This window comes from Apostichopus japonicus, chromosome 9, assembly GCF_037975245.1.
Source record: "Apostichopus japonicus isolate 1M-3 chromosome 9, ASM3797524v1, whole genome shotgun sequence".
Classification (NCBI taxonomy): Eukaryota; Metazoa; Echinodermata; class Holothuroidea; order Aspidochirotida; family Stichopodidae; genus Apostichopus; species Apostichopus japonicus.
Window position 1 is genome coordinate 9,626,675 of NC_092569.1, and position 17,583 is coordinate 9,644,257.

The 17,583-nt window shown below is 34.7% G+C and overlaps 1 protein-coding gene across 2 annotated transcripts in view; it reads left to right on the plus strand.

The window, feature by feature from the left end:
• The first annotated feature begins 587 nt into the window (after positions 1–587).
• The window catches only part of LOC139972978 (uncharacterized), a 37,613-nt gene continuing 20,617 nt past the window's right edge, over positions 588–17,583 (plus strand). For both annotated transcript variants that reach the window (XM_071979297.1, XM_071979303.1), the window contains exons 1-2: positions 588–640; positions 1,308–1,374. In XM_071979297.1, the coding sequence (XP_071835398.1) occupies position 1,374 (1 nt within the window). In that variant the 5' untranslated portion in view covers positions 588–640; positions 1,308–1,373. The remainder of the gene's footprint in view (positions 641–1,307; positions 1,375–17,583) is intronic.

Below are 17,583 nucleotides of genomic sequence, written 5' to 3' on the forward strand. Positions count from 1 at the left end.
CTATGTGGCAAAAAGATAATGTAAAGTTTTATTTTATAAAGTTTACTCTGATTTGTTATCTCATGAGGCACATTTCAATTCACGCTAAAACCAACTTAACCTTTTTATTTATATTTTTTACTCAGAAATGTATGCATCTACAACAGTACCTCCAACGACAGGTAATCAACAGCTTCTAGAGGACTGAGTATTCAGTTCATTGATTAAATTTGAACACTCTAATGCTGCATTTTGCTGTTTTTCCTAGCGCATTGGTCTTGAGAAAAACTAAACGGTTATGAGGCACACCGCACTTCACATTGAAATAAACAAACGTGCTTATTCAACTAAACATTATGATTATGATTGTGATTGTGATTGTGATGGTGATGATGATGATGGTGGTGGTTGTGGTGGTGATGCTGATGGTGGTGGTGGTGGTACACACACACACACATATATATATATATATATATATATATTAGACGCACCACAGATAGTGCAAGATCCATCGGCATTTTTTGTTTACGTCATACCGTTTCGAATATTACATCGATTTTTATGAGTCGTTACTTTTAATTATTCCTGTTGTTATTTATTCAGAACATCATCCATGCATCCCTAACAGTACCTTCAACGATAGTTTCGCTGTACTGCGAAGGTGATCATCGTTTTGTTTCCAGTTTACTACAGACTTTTATAGAGAAGCTGAGTATTAAATTCGTTGATTTAGTTCCCAAACTTATAAATTTTATTAGCTCAATCATTACAGAGAACGGCGCTTGTCATCATGATCTTACGGATTTTAACCCCGTTCTAGATAAAGTTTTCTTTATATTTATATTTTATAATTTCACATTCAGTTTACACTGTTGATTTACATAAACAACAAAATCCATCAAAGTTTACCATTTTACAAGTATCTTCTTAATTCCAGTTTTATTAGAGAATAAATGTTAGATTACCAGTACATTCATGATGTAATGGAAATGAATGCCTAATTTTCTGTTATGTCATCCATTTGTTTTCACAACAAAACTTTGAAAAGAGGAATATCACATTATTCAAATGATATTTGTGGGCTATCCATTAAGGGTTAATTTATCAATGGCTTTTGATCAGCGCAAACTTTCACCGTCATAGTTTTCTAATGATCTTTCCAGATTTCTCAAAACTTCAAAATGTGTATATCTTAGAAACGAAAAGAGCTTTTCAGAAATGTCAACAGATCTTGAATGTGATTATCACACACACAAGAATGTACAGAATATGGGGCAAATTGGCTCGATGTTCTTAGTGTTTTAAATTAACTTTCTCTTTGTCGACAGTTTTTCTCGCTCTTTCGTTTGCTCTTGGATGCTTGGTTGTGATCGGAGTTTTACAGATCTCACGAAAGTAAGTTTATCTTTTTCATTGAGAACTTTTACGTTACATGCGGTAATATTAAAGTTCCCTCGAAGTAGAGTCAATATTACTCTTTGCCTTTCTCAGCTGAGGACAGGAGTTTTTACAATTCCCAGTTTTGTGAAGCGTCATTTCCCTCTACAGGACCTTTTTATTTTTTATTGTTAAGTCAGCAACCATTCTGCTATCCCTTCAAAATATAAAGCATGTTTTCCCTTCGTAAAGATGGCTAAGAAGCTCAATTTATAATCTTTGGAAAAGGTTATATATAAACCGGCTGGGTTTTGTTTGTCTCTTGTAATGCAATCAAAGGTCTACTCTAACCTCAACATCTCCCATGTCTTATTTCGTGCTGATTCACAATACGCTCCGAATGTTTTGTTTTGCATTACCTCATGAATTCCTGGCCACGTGAACAATCATCATCCATGACGTGAGCGCCATTTTCAAACAGCTATCATCTTTGACACAAACCTGAATTCTTTTTTTATTTTAATAATTTAAGGTCATAGTACATTCCATGGAAAGGAAATTATGTAATATCAATTAAATATATGTAAACGTTTAACTTAACGTTCAGTTCAGCAATTGATACAGAGTTGTCAATGACATACTGTGGCAGGATTAGTACCGAAGGCCTTATCAGCCTACACCATTCTTTAAAATGTTAACCTAGATTGAAGATTCTGTATGCATCTGAAAGAAAAATGATAATTCAGATAGTCATGGCCATTGGCACGAAGCACAAGTGGGAATTCGATGACTGCAGTTGATCTGTTAACAATGCAACAAAAGATATTCGATGTGTTCTATGGGTAAACAAAAACTAGCTCAAACGTGTCTAGGTAACACAGTAACGTATTACGATTTCCAATAGTTCTTCCCTTGGGTGCATTCCTCTTGATTATACAAAGTACTTGATATACAAAACCCGTCATTGCTGTAAATTTCTTTCTGGTCTGTTAGTGTATTCCTGGGCTCCCGTGAACAATATTTCACTGACATGCATTTTGGGGCTGATTTTGAAACGAAATTGAAACCGACACTGATTTGTAAGCCCCAACATATGAAAATTTGAAGCCAACATTAAAAATGTTAGGTCCAACAAGCAATTTCAAACTCGACAATACAGAATTGTGGTCACGACATTGAAGCTAAATTATTTCCAACATAGGCACGACATTTGGACTCCAATTTTACCAAGCCTGACATGGATTGTGTCAAAACTGAGAAGGAACTTCGTAAGTTCATCAACTCAATAGAGCCAGTGCTATTACCCTAGATTTCAATGACGCAGGTGGACGGGAACTCAGTCCATTGCATGCTTGTCATTCGTCTTCCTCTCCCTTCCCCTTTCCTCATCCTTGTCACTCATCTGCATATTCCCCATCCTTGTCACTTGATCTGCCCCTTTTCCTCATTCCACATCCTTATCACTATCTGCCCACTCTCTTAATTCATGTCACTGATCATCCCCTTCCCCTCCTTCCACACTCTTGTCACCCATGTTCCCCGTCCCCTTCCCCTCTTTATCTGCCATCATTAACCATCTTGCTTTTCCTTCCCTACTTTCGATACTCTTACATTAGTTAATGTAGATCAGATCATAACAATACATACACACATGTGTCCTGGTTGAGGTCATTTTAGGTGCCATACTCAACCCTATAACCATAATATTAACAACAGTAAAAGGATTTACAAAGATCACAATAATATTGACTGTACCTGTAGGCTCACTATAGCACTTACAGATAATTAACACTATAATACAAATACATTCTGTGTGCATTCTGCCATCGCAGGAGATTACAAAATTACACCTAATAAGGGCTGCTATTCTGTGTGCACATTGCCATCACAGAACTAACATGTATATATTCACGTATAATATACACAAGGTAAGCACATGTAAAATTACAGGCTCCTGAGAGGTCTGAGCAAAGTTAAAAGATAAACTCTTACCTGTCTGGAAATAAATATAGTTATTTCTATAATCTTCTGACTTGTCACTACTGCTGCTGTATGGCAGTTTAGATTGTCTTGGTGAATGGTAGAGTTGCTTAGGTGATAGGGTGTTTTAAGCAATTTTGAAACAAAGGGAAGCTTTGAATGAAATTACTTATCCCACCTAACAGGGCAAAATCTTACTTAACACTTTTATCCATCTTTATTTGTTCAAATAGAAAAATATTTTAACAAAGAAATCCTATAAATGTTGTATTGTAACATTTAGTACATTTGAAAGATATTTAAAGTAGATACTTGTGAAAAGAGAAAATATAATTACTGTCAAATTATACTAGCAGCAAGAAAGAGCATTTTCAAAACATATTTCTAAACACCCATATTAGACCTGCAAACCGTTCTTTACTTAAATTATGTCTGTAAGACAGATATTTGATGTCATCATATTAGCTTTAAATACGGTTTCTCTAAGCATTTGGTATTGACAAAATATAATTTTCGACCTTTAGAATAGACTTCAGTTAAGAGTAGAAATGCATATGGTGAGGATTTAAATTATTTACTTTGTAACTGTAAATGTAATGCTTGCAATATACGATACGCACATAAGATAAGTGATGAAGAAGGAGATTATCTCCAAAGATAAAATCTTTCTTGGATCAAATAAACTGCCTTCCGAATAAAAGTTGTTCAGTATTAAGAAGAAAGGTGAAATAACCGGACAACCCCAAAATAGGTGTTTCAGTGTCTCACTCTTTGTGTTACAAAATGTGCAAGAGGGCTCTCATTTTAATCATTAAATACTTTAAGAAGATGATTTATACCAAGAATACGATGAAGAAACGAAATCGAAAATAAATACATTTTGTTTCAGAAAGAGCTGAGAACTAGAACAAAATCTTAAGAATGACATTCCAATCGTCATCTGTTAAGTTGAACGATTCATTCCAATTCAGGTGACCTCGGTGATAGTACAATATGCTCAATCAGTTTTCTGTAAGCAATTTGTGGAATGCTGTAGTGCTTTAATAATTTTGTATAATTACAGCTTTCAGTATTAAATTCTAAGTCGTTACCTTTCCAGTTACAAGAAATTGCTGACATTAAATCAAACTTAGTCGTAAAAGGGTAGTTATTGCCACTATATCTTATGCAAAAAAAAGTATAAGTTAACCTAGTTCCCTTGTTATCAAAGAGATCTTTCTGATAAATGACACCAACACTTACTTAACACTTGGCCAGACATTCTCCAGGAAGTGGACCAAACGTTATCCCACATCTTAAACTTATTCCACCATCATCCGAGAACAGCTAGTATGACAGTTTAAATACCTATCTATTCCGTGCCATTAGGATCTGCAAATCCTTAGCAGATTGCGCCATCGGCATCTGCTGGACTAGGTTAGTTATGGCGCATGTAGTGGTGGTTATTGTCTTCACTTGGTTGTTACCTGACCATGCTGCTGGCTGACCCATCTGGTCATATCTGAATGATACAGTCCGCCATCGCTTGGGACCTGATGTCCTTGGCTGCTTATGTTGGGTCATATATAATCTAACTTGGCTTGGGGAGACATCTTGAACGTCTGCTCCTTGTCCTCGAGGTAATTCATGTCATGGTCTTCAACGGCCTCTGATTGCGTGTCTTCTTGCTCATCTGGTTCAACTACAACGATGGTTGGGGTCTGTTACCGTACCTCATCGTCTCCAGACTGATTCTCGATCGTCTGGGTGGAGATTAAACCGGTGGGAACTGCAAATTGCAAAACGTTTGCAAACGTTACCATTTCAACAGTATTATATTTTTTATATGTGAAACTGACCTTTGTATGACATTGTTTTGTATTTACAAGCTGGCGTTAAGTTGTGGGTCATCAGAATATAAGACGACATCAGTTTAATATTCATGCAAGTGCCAAACACTTTCCCAATAAGGTATTTTTATTCGCTAAATGTTCCTTGCTTTTTCATGTTTTAATTTAATTAACTGATCCCATTTCTCTTAAGCAGATGTTTTATTGTATTTGCAAATGAACATAGTTCTATAAATGTTAGTTATTTGCTTGCTTTACCTCTCTCTTTGAAGATTTCACGGTAGAAAATTCCTGACGATGGATAGGCCTACAATGTCATATAATAAAACGGGCGGGACGATGGCATTAAGAGATGATTCGTTATTGCATCAGGCTCCCTTAGATGATTTAATCTCCGATAAAAGGCCACCTTTGACCAGCGAATATTCTGGGGTGATCTATAATATGGAGAGTAATCAATTTCCTTGTGTATCAAACAGAAATGCTATCCATACTGACAATATTGAAATTTACGAAGAAATGTAAGTTCCTGATGTCGATGGTCACCTGTTCTGCATTTTCAAAACCATTAAGGAGGTAACAACATTATTACAAAGGAGACTGAGGTAGATATATATATCATCTTTTATTAAGCGATAATTGAAATTACATCTTAACACTCTACTGTTTAAGTTATTTAGTAGGGTAAAACAGTTACTTTGTACATTCTGTAGTAGTGTGAGATCAAAAGCAAAGCAACTATTGAATTGGTTTATGGGAGTATAGCTCAGCCGAAATGACCGAACCAAGACTATTTTTACCAATGATGAATTTTATACGTTTGAACATTTTCCATCCATTTTCTCACCATTTAAAATCCGTTTTTCATTGCATATGGTTGTGAACTTAATTGGATTTCTAGAACTCCTACATAATTTCGATTAACAATGACTTAAACCTCAATGGCTCTAATTAATTCATTTCAGGATAGCGTTAAAGATACGTTGCAAATCGTCGTGACTTGTTTCGGCCTTTCTGTGAAGTTCGAAACTTAATTGTGTTTAATACGGGTTAAATTATATTTTATAGGGCAAACGGAATGAAACTAAGTATGGGAAGCTCAGCTACCTCGCTGAATTCTGCCTGCAATCTTGTCATAATGTTTTCTAATATAAAGGTATTGCACTACATAGTTTCGTTTTAGTTTCCGTTTTGGTAATTCTAAATCGCTGTTTCCAGATTTCCACATTGGAAATATTTACGCCTCCTAAACAATCAAACTTGACCGATCCCTCCCATGCTGTCAACTAAACGTTTAGGTCAGTGGAACTATAGTTCAGACAGTACATTACCGTTACGGTTAGATAAGGGAGTATATTATAGTCACATGGTGGCATGGACTGGAAACTGGGAACTATACACTAAGGAGAGTATTGTATTTAGAGCCTGTTTAGAGATCTTGTACGTAATGATGAATACAGACAGTGAAGTGAGAAATTCAGTTATTATGAAGATTGTAAAGCAGTAACGTTCATAGGATGTTAAAGGTAAGGTTGGAGCAAATAAAACAAAGAGGTCAGAGGCGAATGAAGGGTTTCATAAGAGGAGGTTGACTGCACTGGGGTGGTTTAAAACGGACTCCTATGTAGCGAGGGTCTGGGAGCCCTACTCTAGAATAGAACAATTTTGAACATCAAATGGGTTCACTTTAAATTTATGTTGTTGTTAATGATTCTGAGTTGAATTACCAATGTATATCATCCTAAGGTCATGGGAGATTGTTCATGCTACTATAGTAAGATATTTTCGCATTCGTTAAAGTGAGGGTGCTAGAGCAAAATAGCGTAAGCTGAAGGGCTTCAAGTACAAAGCGTGTCAATTATGTACCATTTCGTTTTATTTGTTTAAAGGCAAGGTTCTTACAGTGATAAGTGTGTATTATATAAAATATTGCCTTTCAACTAAGATATCATAGGCAATTTGATAATTAATAATTATTGTAATTTTCATGATAAGTGAATCACTCACTGTAACTGGTATTATTGTTAGTTTTAACAGTTGCTGGAAATAAAGGTTGTATCTTATCCTAAATGAATTACATTAAAAATTAAAACGGTTTGTTATCGATGGGTTTATAGGTGTAACTAAGGTGTTAAAGAGGCTTCTTTTGGACTTAGTGCATCCCAAAATTAATACCAACAGTGTTCAGTTGTATCCGATTATTTTCCAAGAGGAATAGTCTACTTTTAGTGTACTGTTGGTGCCTGAGTAGATATCCAGGGTATTGATTACTACACAGTTGGATGCAGGAGCCTGCTGGTTAGTCACGTCACTTAAATAATCATCCATAAGATGAGTTCAATTGATTTGTCTAGAGAGGAAGAAATACACACATGAAACTCATAATCAAAAGATCAATTTAATTTCTTGTTCTCTCTTACATATTCAACACTAAACAGCAGAGAGGAATCATGTAAATTATAAATTATATGAGTAGCTCTTAATGTAAAGTTGGGCTAAGAAATACTAATAAATTCAAACTACTGTAGAATTACACACAATCAGAACAAACGTGTCATTGATGTTGAATACTCCCTTCATTGTTCAAACGGTGCTGTGGCCGAGTGGAGACAGGCTGTGGCATTTGAAGCAATGAGGCTTAGCGATCGGGACGTTCCGGGTTCGATACCCGATGGGGTCATAGTAAGGTGGGCTTTTCATCCTAAAGCAATCTATGGTTTTCCCATCTGAAATGACCTTCTAAAGATTCTAAATTTAAGTTTTTCAAGCGTCGTATAGGTAACTGTTGGTTATTATTATACATATTGATTATTAAATTAACATGTCGCTCACCACTTGTGACAGGTTCCAAACGGCCTTCTCTTTTTTCGATAAAACGTACAAGTTATATCGTATCATATAGCCTAATTACAAACTTACAAGTAATATATTATTTATGTCTCATTCTGTCTAACGATCTAATGATCGCGTACCTTTAGTAAACTGCCGACAATAACAGCTACGAAAGTAAAATTGCGCGGACTGAAAAGCAGATCTTCTCCTGACAAACACTTGACGTAAGGTTGAATTTTCGCTTTCATTGTGTGCTAATGTACCTCTGCCATGAAAGTTTGTTTGCAAATCGTTGCATATTTGACGTTGTTTAAGCTGACATATTATAGGCGTAGCTGTATGGATGTAAAGAGCTGCCGAGTGTGTAAGAGAACAACATCTACAATGCTACTCTTCAATTTCATCTCTGCAGTGACTGTTCTGCATGGATATCTCTTTTCATCAGGTGAGACTAAAACTTTCATTTCTTTTCATAATAGGACTGACTTGGTAAAACAATCTTTCCGAAATACACCTTGTAAACTATGCTGATTCTTTATGTAAGAAATGATTTCACTACGTAACTTGCGAACGTCATTGAGGAAGTGTTATTTGTGATTACAAAGTGGAATAATGGTTACTATACTTGCTTTTTAAACTACATTTGAAGTAGGATCCTTTGATAACACTGGTAATATGAAACAAGCAAACCACAAGGCAAGATAGTGTAGGTCTAGCAGTACGTTAAATATAGGCTATTGTTGTTTTTATAATAGACAGTATATGATTCCAGAATAACTCATTTTTGTATGTATCTTTCTGATATTTTCACTGTTGGGTTACAGTAGCATATTTGTGACACTGACGCTAGAGTAATAACAGATGATCTGATCGTGTTATGTAATATTCACACAACCTCCTTCTAATAGATAAGTCCATATGTGGCTACGATAACATGAGTGATCGAAGTTATAGAGTTACTAATCGTTCAATCCTATGCAGATGTAACTGTGTCCTACATATTTAATATGCTGTATTGTTTCATTTGCAAACCTCATGTCTAATTCCGTCGTTCCTCTCATGGTAATGTTGTACTAAAGTAACAAACTAGGTATGTTTTTTATGTTACTAGGTAACTATTAGAACTTATCTGTACTGTAAAAAGACTTTAAAAGATGGATCTATGTGTAAATATCAAGGAAACACGCGAGTGACGGCGAACACTACGATATCATGTCATATTTTAGTGCATGAGAGATGTAAGAGCTATATTTATGTTGGTTACAACCACTGTGGGTTCTTAGGAAACCAGAGATATGCAAGTTAATGTTTGTGTTGAGCTGCAGGAGAAATTAAGCAGCTTATACACCATGGGTCTTTCTTTTGAGCTTTCTTCTCAACATGGAATCAGTTCTAACAAAGTCCATTTCGATCTGTAGCAGAAGGGACATATCTTGGTTGCTTTGATGCAAAAAAAGCAGAACTTTCTGGAATGATGGAGAGAGTGGAAAGGAACAACATGACTGTTTCTATGTGTTCTGATATCTGTGGTGAGGGTGCATATGACAAATACGGCTTACAGTATGGATACCGGTGTTACTGTGGTAACCAAACGGAGATACTCGAAAGCAATGATCGAGCAGAAGTCCAATGTAACAACCCGTGTAAAGGATCTCCTAAATGTGGAGGGAATCAGGTGATAGCCATTTACAACCGTAAGTTGTATAACAAATTTTTACGACAAAGAAACTTAATAAAATTAACAAAAAAATCCTTGCGCATATTTTCTCTAATACTAAATGAAGCTTGAGATGCAGATTAAGATATGTATCGATACTAACTTACAACAATACGAGATTTCCGATGTTTATTCTCGTATAACGCTCTTTTCTTGCCTTAATTTTTATTTTCAAAGACACGTCATACGTCGGATGCTACAGCTATACTCCAAATAAAAGTATAGAAGTTGGCGGTAAAGAAGAGTACTTGACTCCAACTATTTGTCGCGAGAAATGTCACACGTATAATTTTTTCGGCGTGACACAAGGCAATAAATGTTATTGCAGTTCCGTTATACCGAATATTCCACGGAGAAATGATGACGATTGTAATGAATTACCTTGTCAAGGAGGACCCACGTGTGGAGGATCTGGGTACATCGCTATGTGGGACTTCGTTAACCGCACACTGAAGGATTCTGGTAATATTTTGTTAGTTAAGACATATACATGCTTGACATATTGATCTCATGCACGTATTAGTGATCTTATTACTTTAGGAAATTATATTCGAAAAATCATTGCATCGAAGTGTATTGAACAGTATATCTTTAGTCGATGTATAATACAAACTTCGAACTAGATGAACACTAAACAGCCAATCATGTTGCCACGTAATATCATTAACATCAAACTGTGATGGTCGTTACACATACATACAAACACAGATACATACGTGAAGTAAACGCCACATTTTTAATTCTAGTTGACAGATGACATAAATGTTTACATTTTGTACATATACTTCTACTTTGATTATGTCTGCAACACTCATATGCAACATATAGTAGCTTTATTGGTAATAGACAACGCTCTCCTTAACTAATTACTATGTGGCACAAAGATAATGTAATGTTTTATTTTAAAAAGTTTACTCTGATATGTTATCTCATGAGGCACATTTCAATTCACGCTTAAACCAACTTAAACATTTTTTTTTTATTCAGAAATGTATGCATCTACAACAGTACCTCCAACGACAGGTGATTAGTTTCATCAAGAGTTTCTAGAGGCCTGAGTATTCAATTCATTGATTAAATTTGAACACTCTAATGCTGCATTTTGCTGTTTTTCCTAGCGCATTGTTACTGAGAAAATAAACTGTTATAAGGCACACCGCACTTCACATTAAAATAAACAAATGTGCTTATTCAACTTTACATTATAATTATTATTATGAGTATGATTGTGATTGTGATTATGATGGTTATGATGGTGGTGGTGGTGGTTGTGGTGGTGATGCTGATGGTGGTGGTACACACACACACACACACACACACACACACACACACATATATATATATATATATATATATTTATTTATATATATATATATAAACATATATATATATATATATATTTATATATATATGTATATATATAAACATATATATATATATATTTATATATATATATATATACATATATATATATATATATTAGACGCTCCACAAATAGTGCATGATCCATCGGCATTTTTTGTTTACGTCATACCGTTTCGGATATTACAGCAGTTTTTATGAGCTGTTACTTTTAATTATTCCTGTTGTTATTTATTCAGAAATATCTGCATCCATAACAGTACCTTCAACGACAGTTTCGCTGTACTGCAAAGGTGATCATCGTTTTTTTCCAGTTTACTAAAGACTTTTGTAGAGGCTTGAGTATTAAATTCGTTGATTTAGTTCCAAAACTTATCAACTTTAATAGCTCAATCGTTACAGAGAACGGCGTTTATAATCATGATCTTACGGATTTTAATCCCGTTCTAGATAAAGTTTTCTTTATATTTATATTTTATAATTTAACATTCAGTTTACACTGTTCATTTAAATAAACAACATTTCAGTAGGTTATTATACTGCCCAACTCACATGTAGTTCATTCGACTTATCAAGCATGTCCCTGTTCGTGACCATCATTTATAATATAGTTAACAGATCTGCGGACACTTACAAAAACATCGTCCTTATCATTCTAATAGGCATTAAAAATCATCAAAATAGCTGCAACTTCCATCAGAATCCATCAAAGTTGACCATTTTACAAGTATCTTCCTAATTCCAGTTTTATTAATGAATTAATGTTAGCTAATTATGCACATTCATGATGTAATGGGAACGAATGCCTAATTTTCTGTTATGTCATCCATTTGTTTTCACAACAAAACTTTGAAAAGAGGAATATCACATTATTCAAATAATATACGTAAGTTATTTATGAGAGGTTCACTTGTTAATGACTGAAATAAGACATTTTGATGAGCGCAAACACTCACCGTCATAGAGTGCTAATGATTTTCCCAGATTTTTCAAAACTTCAAAATGTGTGTATCTTGGAAACGAAAAGTGCTTTTCTGAGATGTCAACAGATTTTGAATGAGAATATCACACGCAAAAAGTGTACTGAATATGGGGCAAACTGGCTCGATGTCCTCTTAGTATTTTAAATTAACTTTCTCTTTGTCGACAGTTTTTCCCGCTCTTTCGTTTACTCTTGGATGCTTGGTTGTGATCGGAGTTTTACGGATCTCACGAAAGTAAGTTCATCTTTTGCATTGAGAACTTTTACGTAATATGCAGTTATATTAAATTTCCCTCGAAGTAGAGTCAATATTACTCTTAGCCTTTCTCAGCTGAGGACAGGATTTTTTACAATTCACAGTTTTGTGAAGCGTCATTTTCCTCTATAGGACCTTTTTATTTTTTATTGTTTAGCCAGCAACCATTCTGCTATCCCTTCAAAATATAAAGCATGTTTTCCCTTCGTAAAGATGGCTGAGAAGCTCAATTTATAATCTTTGGAAAAGGTTATATATAAACCGGCTAGGTTTGGTTTGTCTCTTGTAATGCAATCAAAGGTCTACTTTAACCTCAACATCTCTCATGTCTAGACTTATTTCGTGCTGATTCACAATACTTTTTTTTTCACTGTATTTATTTACAATACCGTAACACATAATACAAAAGAATCAGCAAAAGACTTACATAAGAAGCTTACATAAAGAAATCATAGAAGTCGTTAAGGTTACACAAATTGTTGTTTTGCTTAGAAATGAAATAGTGCAGGTCAAGTTGAAAGCGAAACTTAATATAAAATTCCTGCACATGTGGGATTTTGTTATTCAACCTACAAGTATAAATGTACTTTTTAGCATGCAAAATTAAAAAGTTCACAGGATTATCTATATCACCAAAATCACCAAAACAAATGTTGGTCAAATTAAAAGTATAATTAATTTTAATGCAATTTGAATTCACTGCCTCCCAGAATCGCTCAACGTGACTACAATTACAAAACAAATGTATAAGCGTTTCATCGGCATTCTTGCAAAATGAACAAAGTGGAGAATTAACCATTTTCATTTTATAAAGCAAGCTATTTATGCCTAATATACGATGTAGAAAACGCAATTGTAAATATGATACTTTGGGGTCATTCACAGCCGTAAAAGGCAGCCTAAAAATCTTATTCCAAAATATTTTCACTGGAAAATTCATAGCTTGCCACTTCATAATAGACGACGGCGGCGTGCAGAGACCGGTAATTAGCTTATTATAAACATTTTTTGTTATTTTATGTGTGCCAGTGTGCGCATGCACATATTAAAGTTATTTTCACTCATTGGGAGCAAAACAGAATCATGGTACCCCCTCCAATAACTAGGAATGGCGTGAATAATCCCAAAGTACGAAGTAAAAGGAAAATTTCTAATATATATTTTCGCTTGAAACGTGTTATATGGAATTACCGAGCCATCATTTTTAATGAAATCTTTCACATAAATTGTTCTGTGATTTAAAAGATTATACTGGAAAATTACTTTATTGTTAACCAATATATGACTGTCGTTTAAAATGATTTCATTACCATAATTACTGTCTGGATGATAAAAATTAAACTCAGCCCAAGCCTCACACACTCTTCTTCAAAAAATATTAGAAATACAAGAAACTGCCTCCTTATTGAAATTACATTTAAAAAGAAAAGCACCACCGAACTGTTTTAGGTACAAATCAAAAAACATTTTCCAGTTTCCTCTCTGAGGGGCTAAATACCGTTTTACCCAGCTACAGTTTAGACTTTTAATAAAAGATTCAATATCTGTCATATCAAAGCCACCATTAACTTCCTTATTAATAAGGGTGCTCCATTTAATCTTATAAGGTTTATTGTTCCAAATAAAATTATACACAATTTTATTAACCTCTTTAATGAAACTAAGAGGAGGATTTGGTAGAACACTAAAAAGAAAAACAAGTTGCGAAATGGCCAAACTCTTAATTATAGTTATTTTACCAGTTGGTGTTAAGTCACGTTTTGACCACATCCCAAGTAACTGTTTGAGCCTGGATAATTTGGGAAGATAATTCAACGAAAAGAAATCTTCATTCTTTGTAGTAAATGTGACACCAAGATATTTCACGGGACCAAGATTAACATTAAAACCATACTCATGAAAATACCAGGGAACCCTTGAAACCATAGCACCCAATGGAAAAAAGAATGATTTGCTGAAATTAATTTTTAAACCCGAAGCGGCAGAGAAATTATTAAGAATGTTTACAACCTCTACAAGAGAAGCGCGTGAACCATCTAAAAATAAAACAGTATCATCGGCATATTGTGAAATTCTAATTTCAGAGTTATTAATAGATATACCCTTGATACGACAGCTTGTTTTAACCATGAATGTGAGAAATTCTGAACATAAGATAAAGAGGTAAGGACTGCGTGGACAACCCTGTCTTACACCTCGAGAAATACTAAAATACTGAGAGAGATGACCATTGCTAATAACACAAGATGTGACGTTCCCATAATAAGTTCTAACCCACCTAATAAAATTTGGACCAAAATTGAAGAATTTTAAACTTTGATAAAGACACTCCCAGTCCAAACAATCAAAAGCCTTTTCAAAATCTAGAAACAGAAGAGTACCTGAAATATTGTTGGAATTACAATGATCAATGAGGTCTAAAACTAGTCTAATGTTCTCACCGATGAAACGTCCTTTTAAGAATCCAGTTTGCTCATCACTAATAATGTAATTTAAAACACGCTTAATACGGGTTGCCAAGCATTTGGCTCCAATCTTGTAGTCAGTATTTAAAATTGCTGTAAACCTCCAATTTTTCAAATATTGTAAATCTTTTGAAGGCTTTGGAATCAAAGAGATTATTGCCCTGCCCTGTTCATCGGCTAAGTGTGTACAACTGAAAGCAAAATTAAGAGAATTAACTACAAAGTTACCTAAAATGTCCCAAAAATGTACATAAAATTCAACTGATTCACAATACGCTCCTAATGTTTTGGTTTGCATTATCTCATGAATTCATGACCACATGAACAATCATCCAACAAGACACGAGCGCCATTTCAAACAGCTATCATCTTAGCACAAAAAATGTTTTCAGTTGTAAAATTTAAGGTCATAGTACATTCCATGGGAATTTATGTAAACGTTTAACTTAACTTTCAGTTCAGCAATTGATACAGAGTTGTCAATGACATACTGTGACAAGATTATTACCGAAGGACTTACAGCCTACACCATGTTTTTAAATGTTAACCAAGATTGAAGATTTTTGTATGAATCTGAAAAAGGAACTGATTATCAGAATGTTAAGCCATTGGCACGAAGCACAAGTGGGAATTCTGACTGCTGACTGCAGTTGATCTGTAAACATTGCAACAAAAGATATCCGATGTAGCCTATGGGTAGACAAAAACTAGCTCAAACGTGTCTAGGTAACACAGTAACGTATTAAGATTTCCAATAGTTCTTCCCTTGGGTGCATTCCTCTTGATTATACAAAATACTTGGTACACAAAACCCGTAATTGCTGTGAATTACTTTCTGGTCTGTTAGTGTATTCATAGGCTCCCGTAAACAATATTTCAGTGACATGCATTTTGGGGCTGATTTTGAAACAACATTAAAGCCGACACTAATTGTGTCGTATGAAAATATTGTGACATATGAACATTTGAAGCCAACATTAAAAATTCAACACGCAATTCCAGACCCGACAATAGAGAGTTGTGGTCACGATATTGAGGCTGAATTATTTCCAACATAGGCACGACATTTGGACTCCAATTTTACCAAGCCTGACATGGATTGTGTCACAATTGACAAGGACTCTGTACGTTAATCAAGTCCATAGAGCCAGTGCTATTACCCTAGATTTCTATGACGCAAGTGGATGGGAACTCAGTCCATTGCATTCTTGTCACTCGTCTTCCTCTCTCTTCCCCTTTCCTCATCCTTGTCACTCCTCTGCATATTCCCCATCCTTGTCACTTTGTCTGCCCCTTTTCCTCATTCCACATCCTTATCACTATCTGCCCATTCTCTTTCCTAATAAATGTCACTGATCATCCCCTTCCCCTCCTTCCACACTCTTGTCACCCATGTTCCCCGTCCCCTTCCCCTCGTTATCTGCCATCATTAACCATCTTGTTTTTCCTACCTTCCCTATCCTTGCCGCTGTAGCACATAACAAAATATCCCAATGTGGGTTCTTGATGCACCAACAACAACAACCTAAAGTACTTTTGATACTCTTACATTAATTCAATATAGATCAGATTATAACGAAATATATATAGTGTTTCCTGGTTGAGGGCTTTTTAGGTGTCATACTCAACCCTATAAACATAATATAAACAACAGCAAATGGATTTACAAAGATCACAATAATATTGACTGTATCTGTAGGCTCACTATAGCACTTACAGATAATCCGCACTATAATATAAATACATTCTGTGTGCATTCTGCCATCACAGGAGATTACAAAATTACACAAGGGCTGCTATTCTGTGTGCACATTGCCATCACAGAACTAACATGTATATATTCACAACTAATATACACAAGGTGAGCACATGTAAAATGACCAGGCACCTGAGAGATCTGAGCAAAGTTAAAAGATGAATTCTTACCTGTCTGGAAATAAATATAGTTATTTCTATAATCTTCTGACTTGTCACTACTGCTGCGTGTATGGCAGTTTCGATTGTCTTGGTGAATGGTAGGGTTGCTTAGGTGATAGGGTGTTTTAAACAGTTTTGAAACAAAGGGAAGCTTTGTATGAAATTAATTATCCCACCCTACAGGGCAAGATCTTACTTAACACTTTTATCAATCTTTATTTGTTCATATAGAAAATATTTTAACAAAGAAATCCTATAAATGTTATATTTTAACATTTAGTAAATTTGAAAAATATTTAAAGTAGATACTTGTGAAAAGAGAAAAATATTATTATTGTAAAATTACACTAGCAGCAAGAAAGAGCATTTTCAAAACATATTCCTAAACACCCAGATTAGACCTGCAAACCGTTCTTTACTTAAATCATGTCTGTAAGACAGATATTTGGTGTCATCATAGTAGCTTTTAATACGGTTTCTCTAAGCATTTGGATTGACAAAATATAATTTTCGACCTACAGAATAGACTTCAGTTTAGAGTAGAAATGCATATGGTGAGGATTTAAATTATTTACTTTGTAACTGTAAATGTAATGCTTGCAATATACGATAAGCACATAAGATAAGTGATGAAGAAGGAGATTATATCCAAAGATAAAATCTTTCTTGGATCAAATAAACTGCCTTCCGAATAAAAGTTGTTCAGTATTAAGAAGAAAGGTGAAATAACCGGACAACCCCAAAATAGGTGTTTCAGTGTCTCACTGTTTGTGTTACAAAATGTGCAAGAGGGCTCTCATTTTAATCATTAAATACTTTAAGAAGATGATTTATACCGAGAATACGATGAAGAAACGAAATCGAAAATAAATACATTTTGTTTCAGA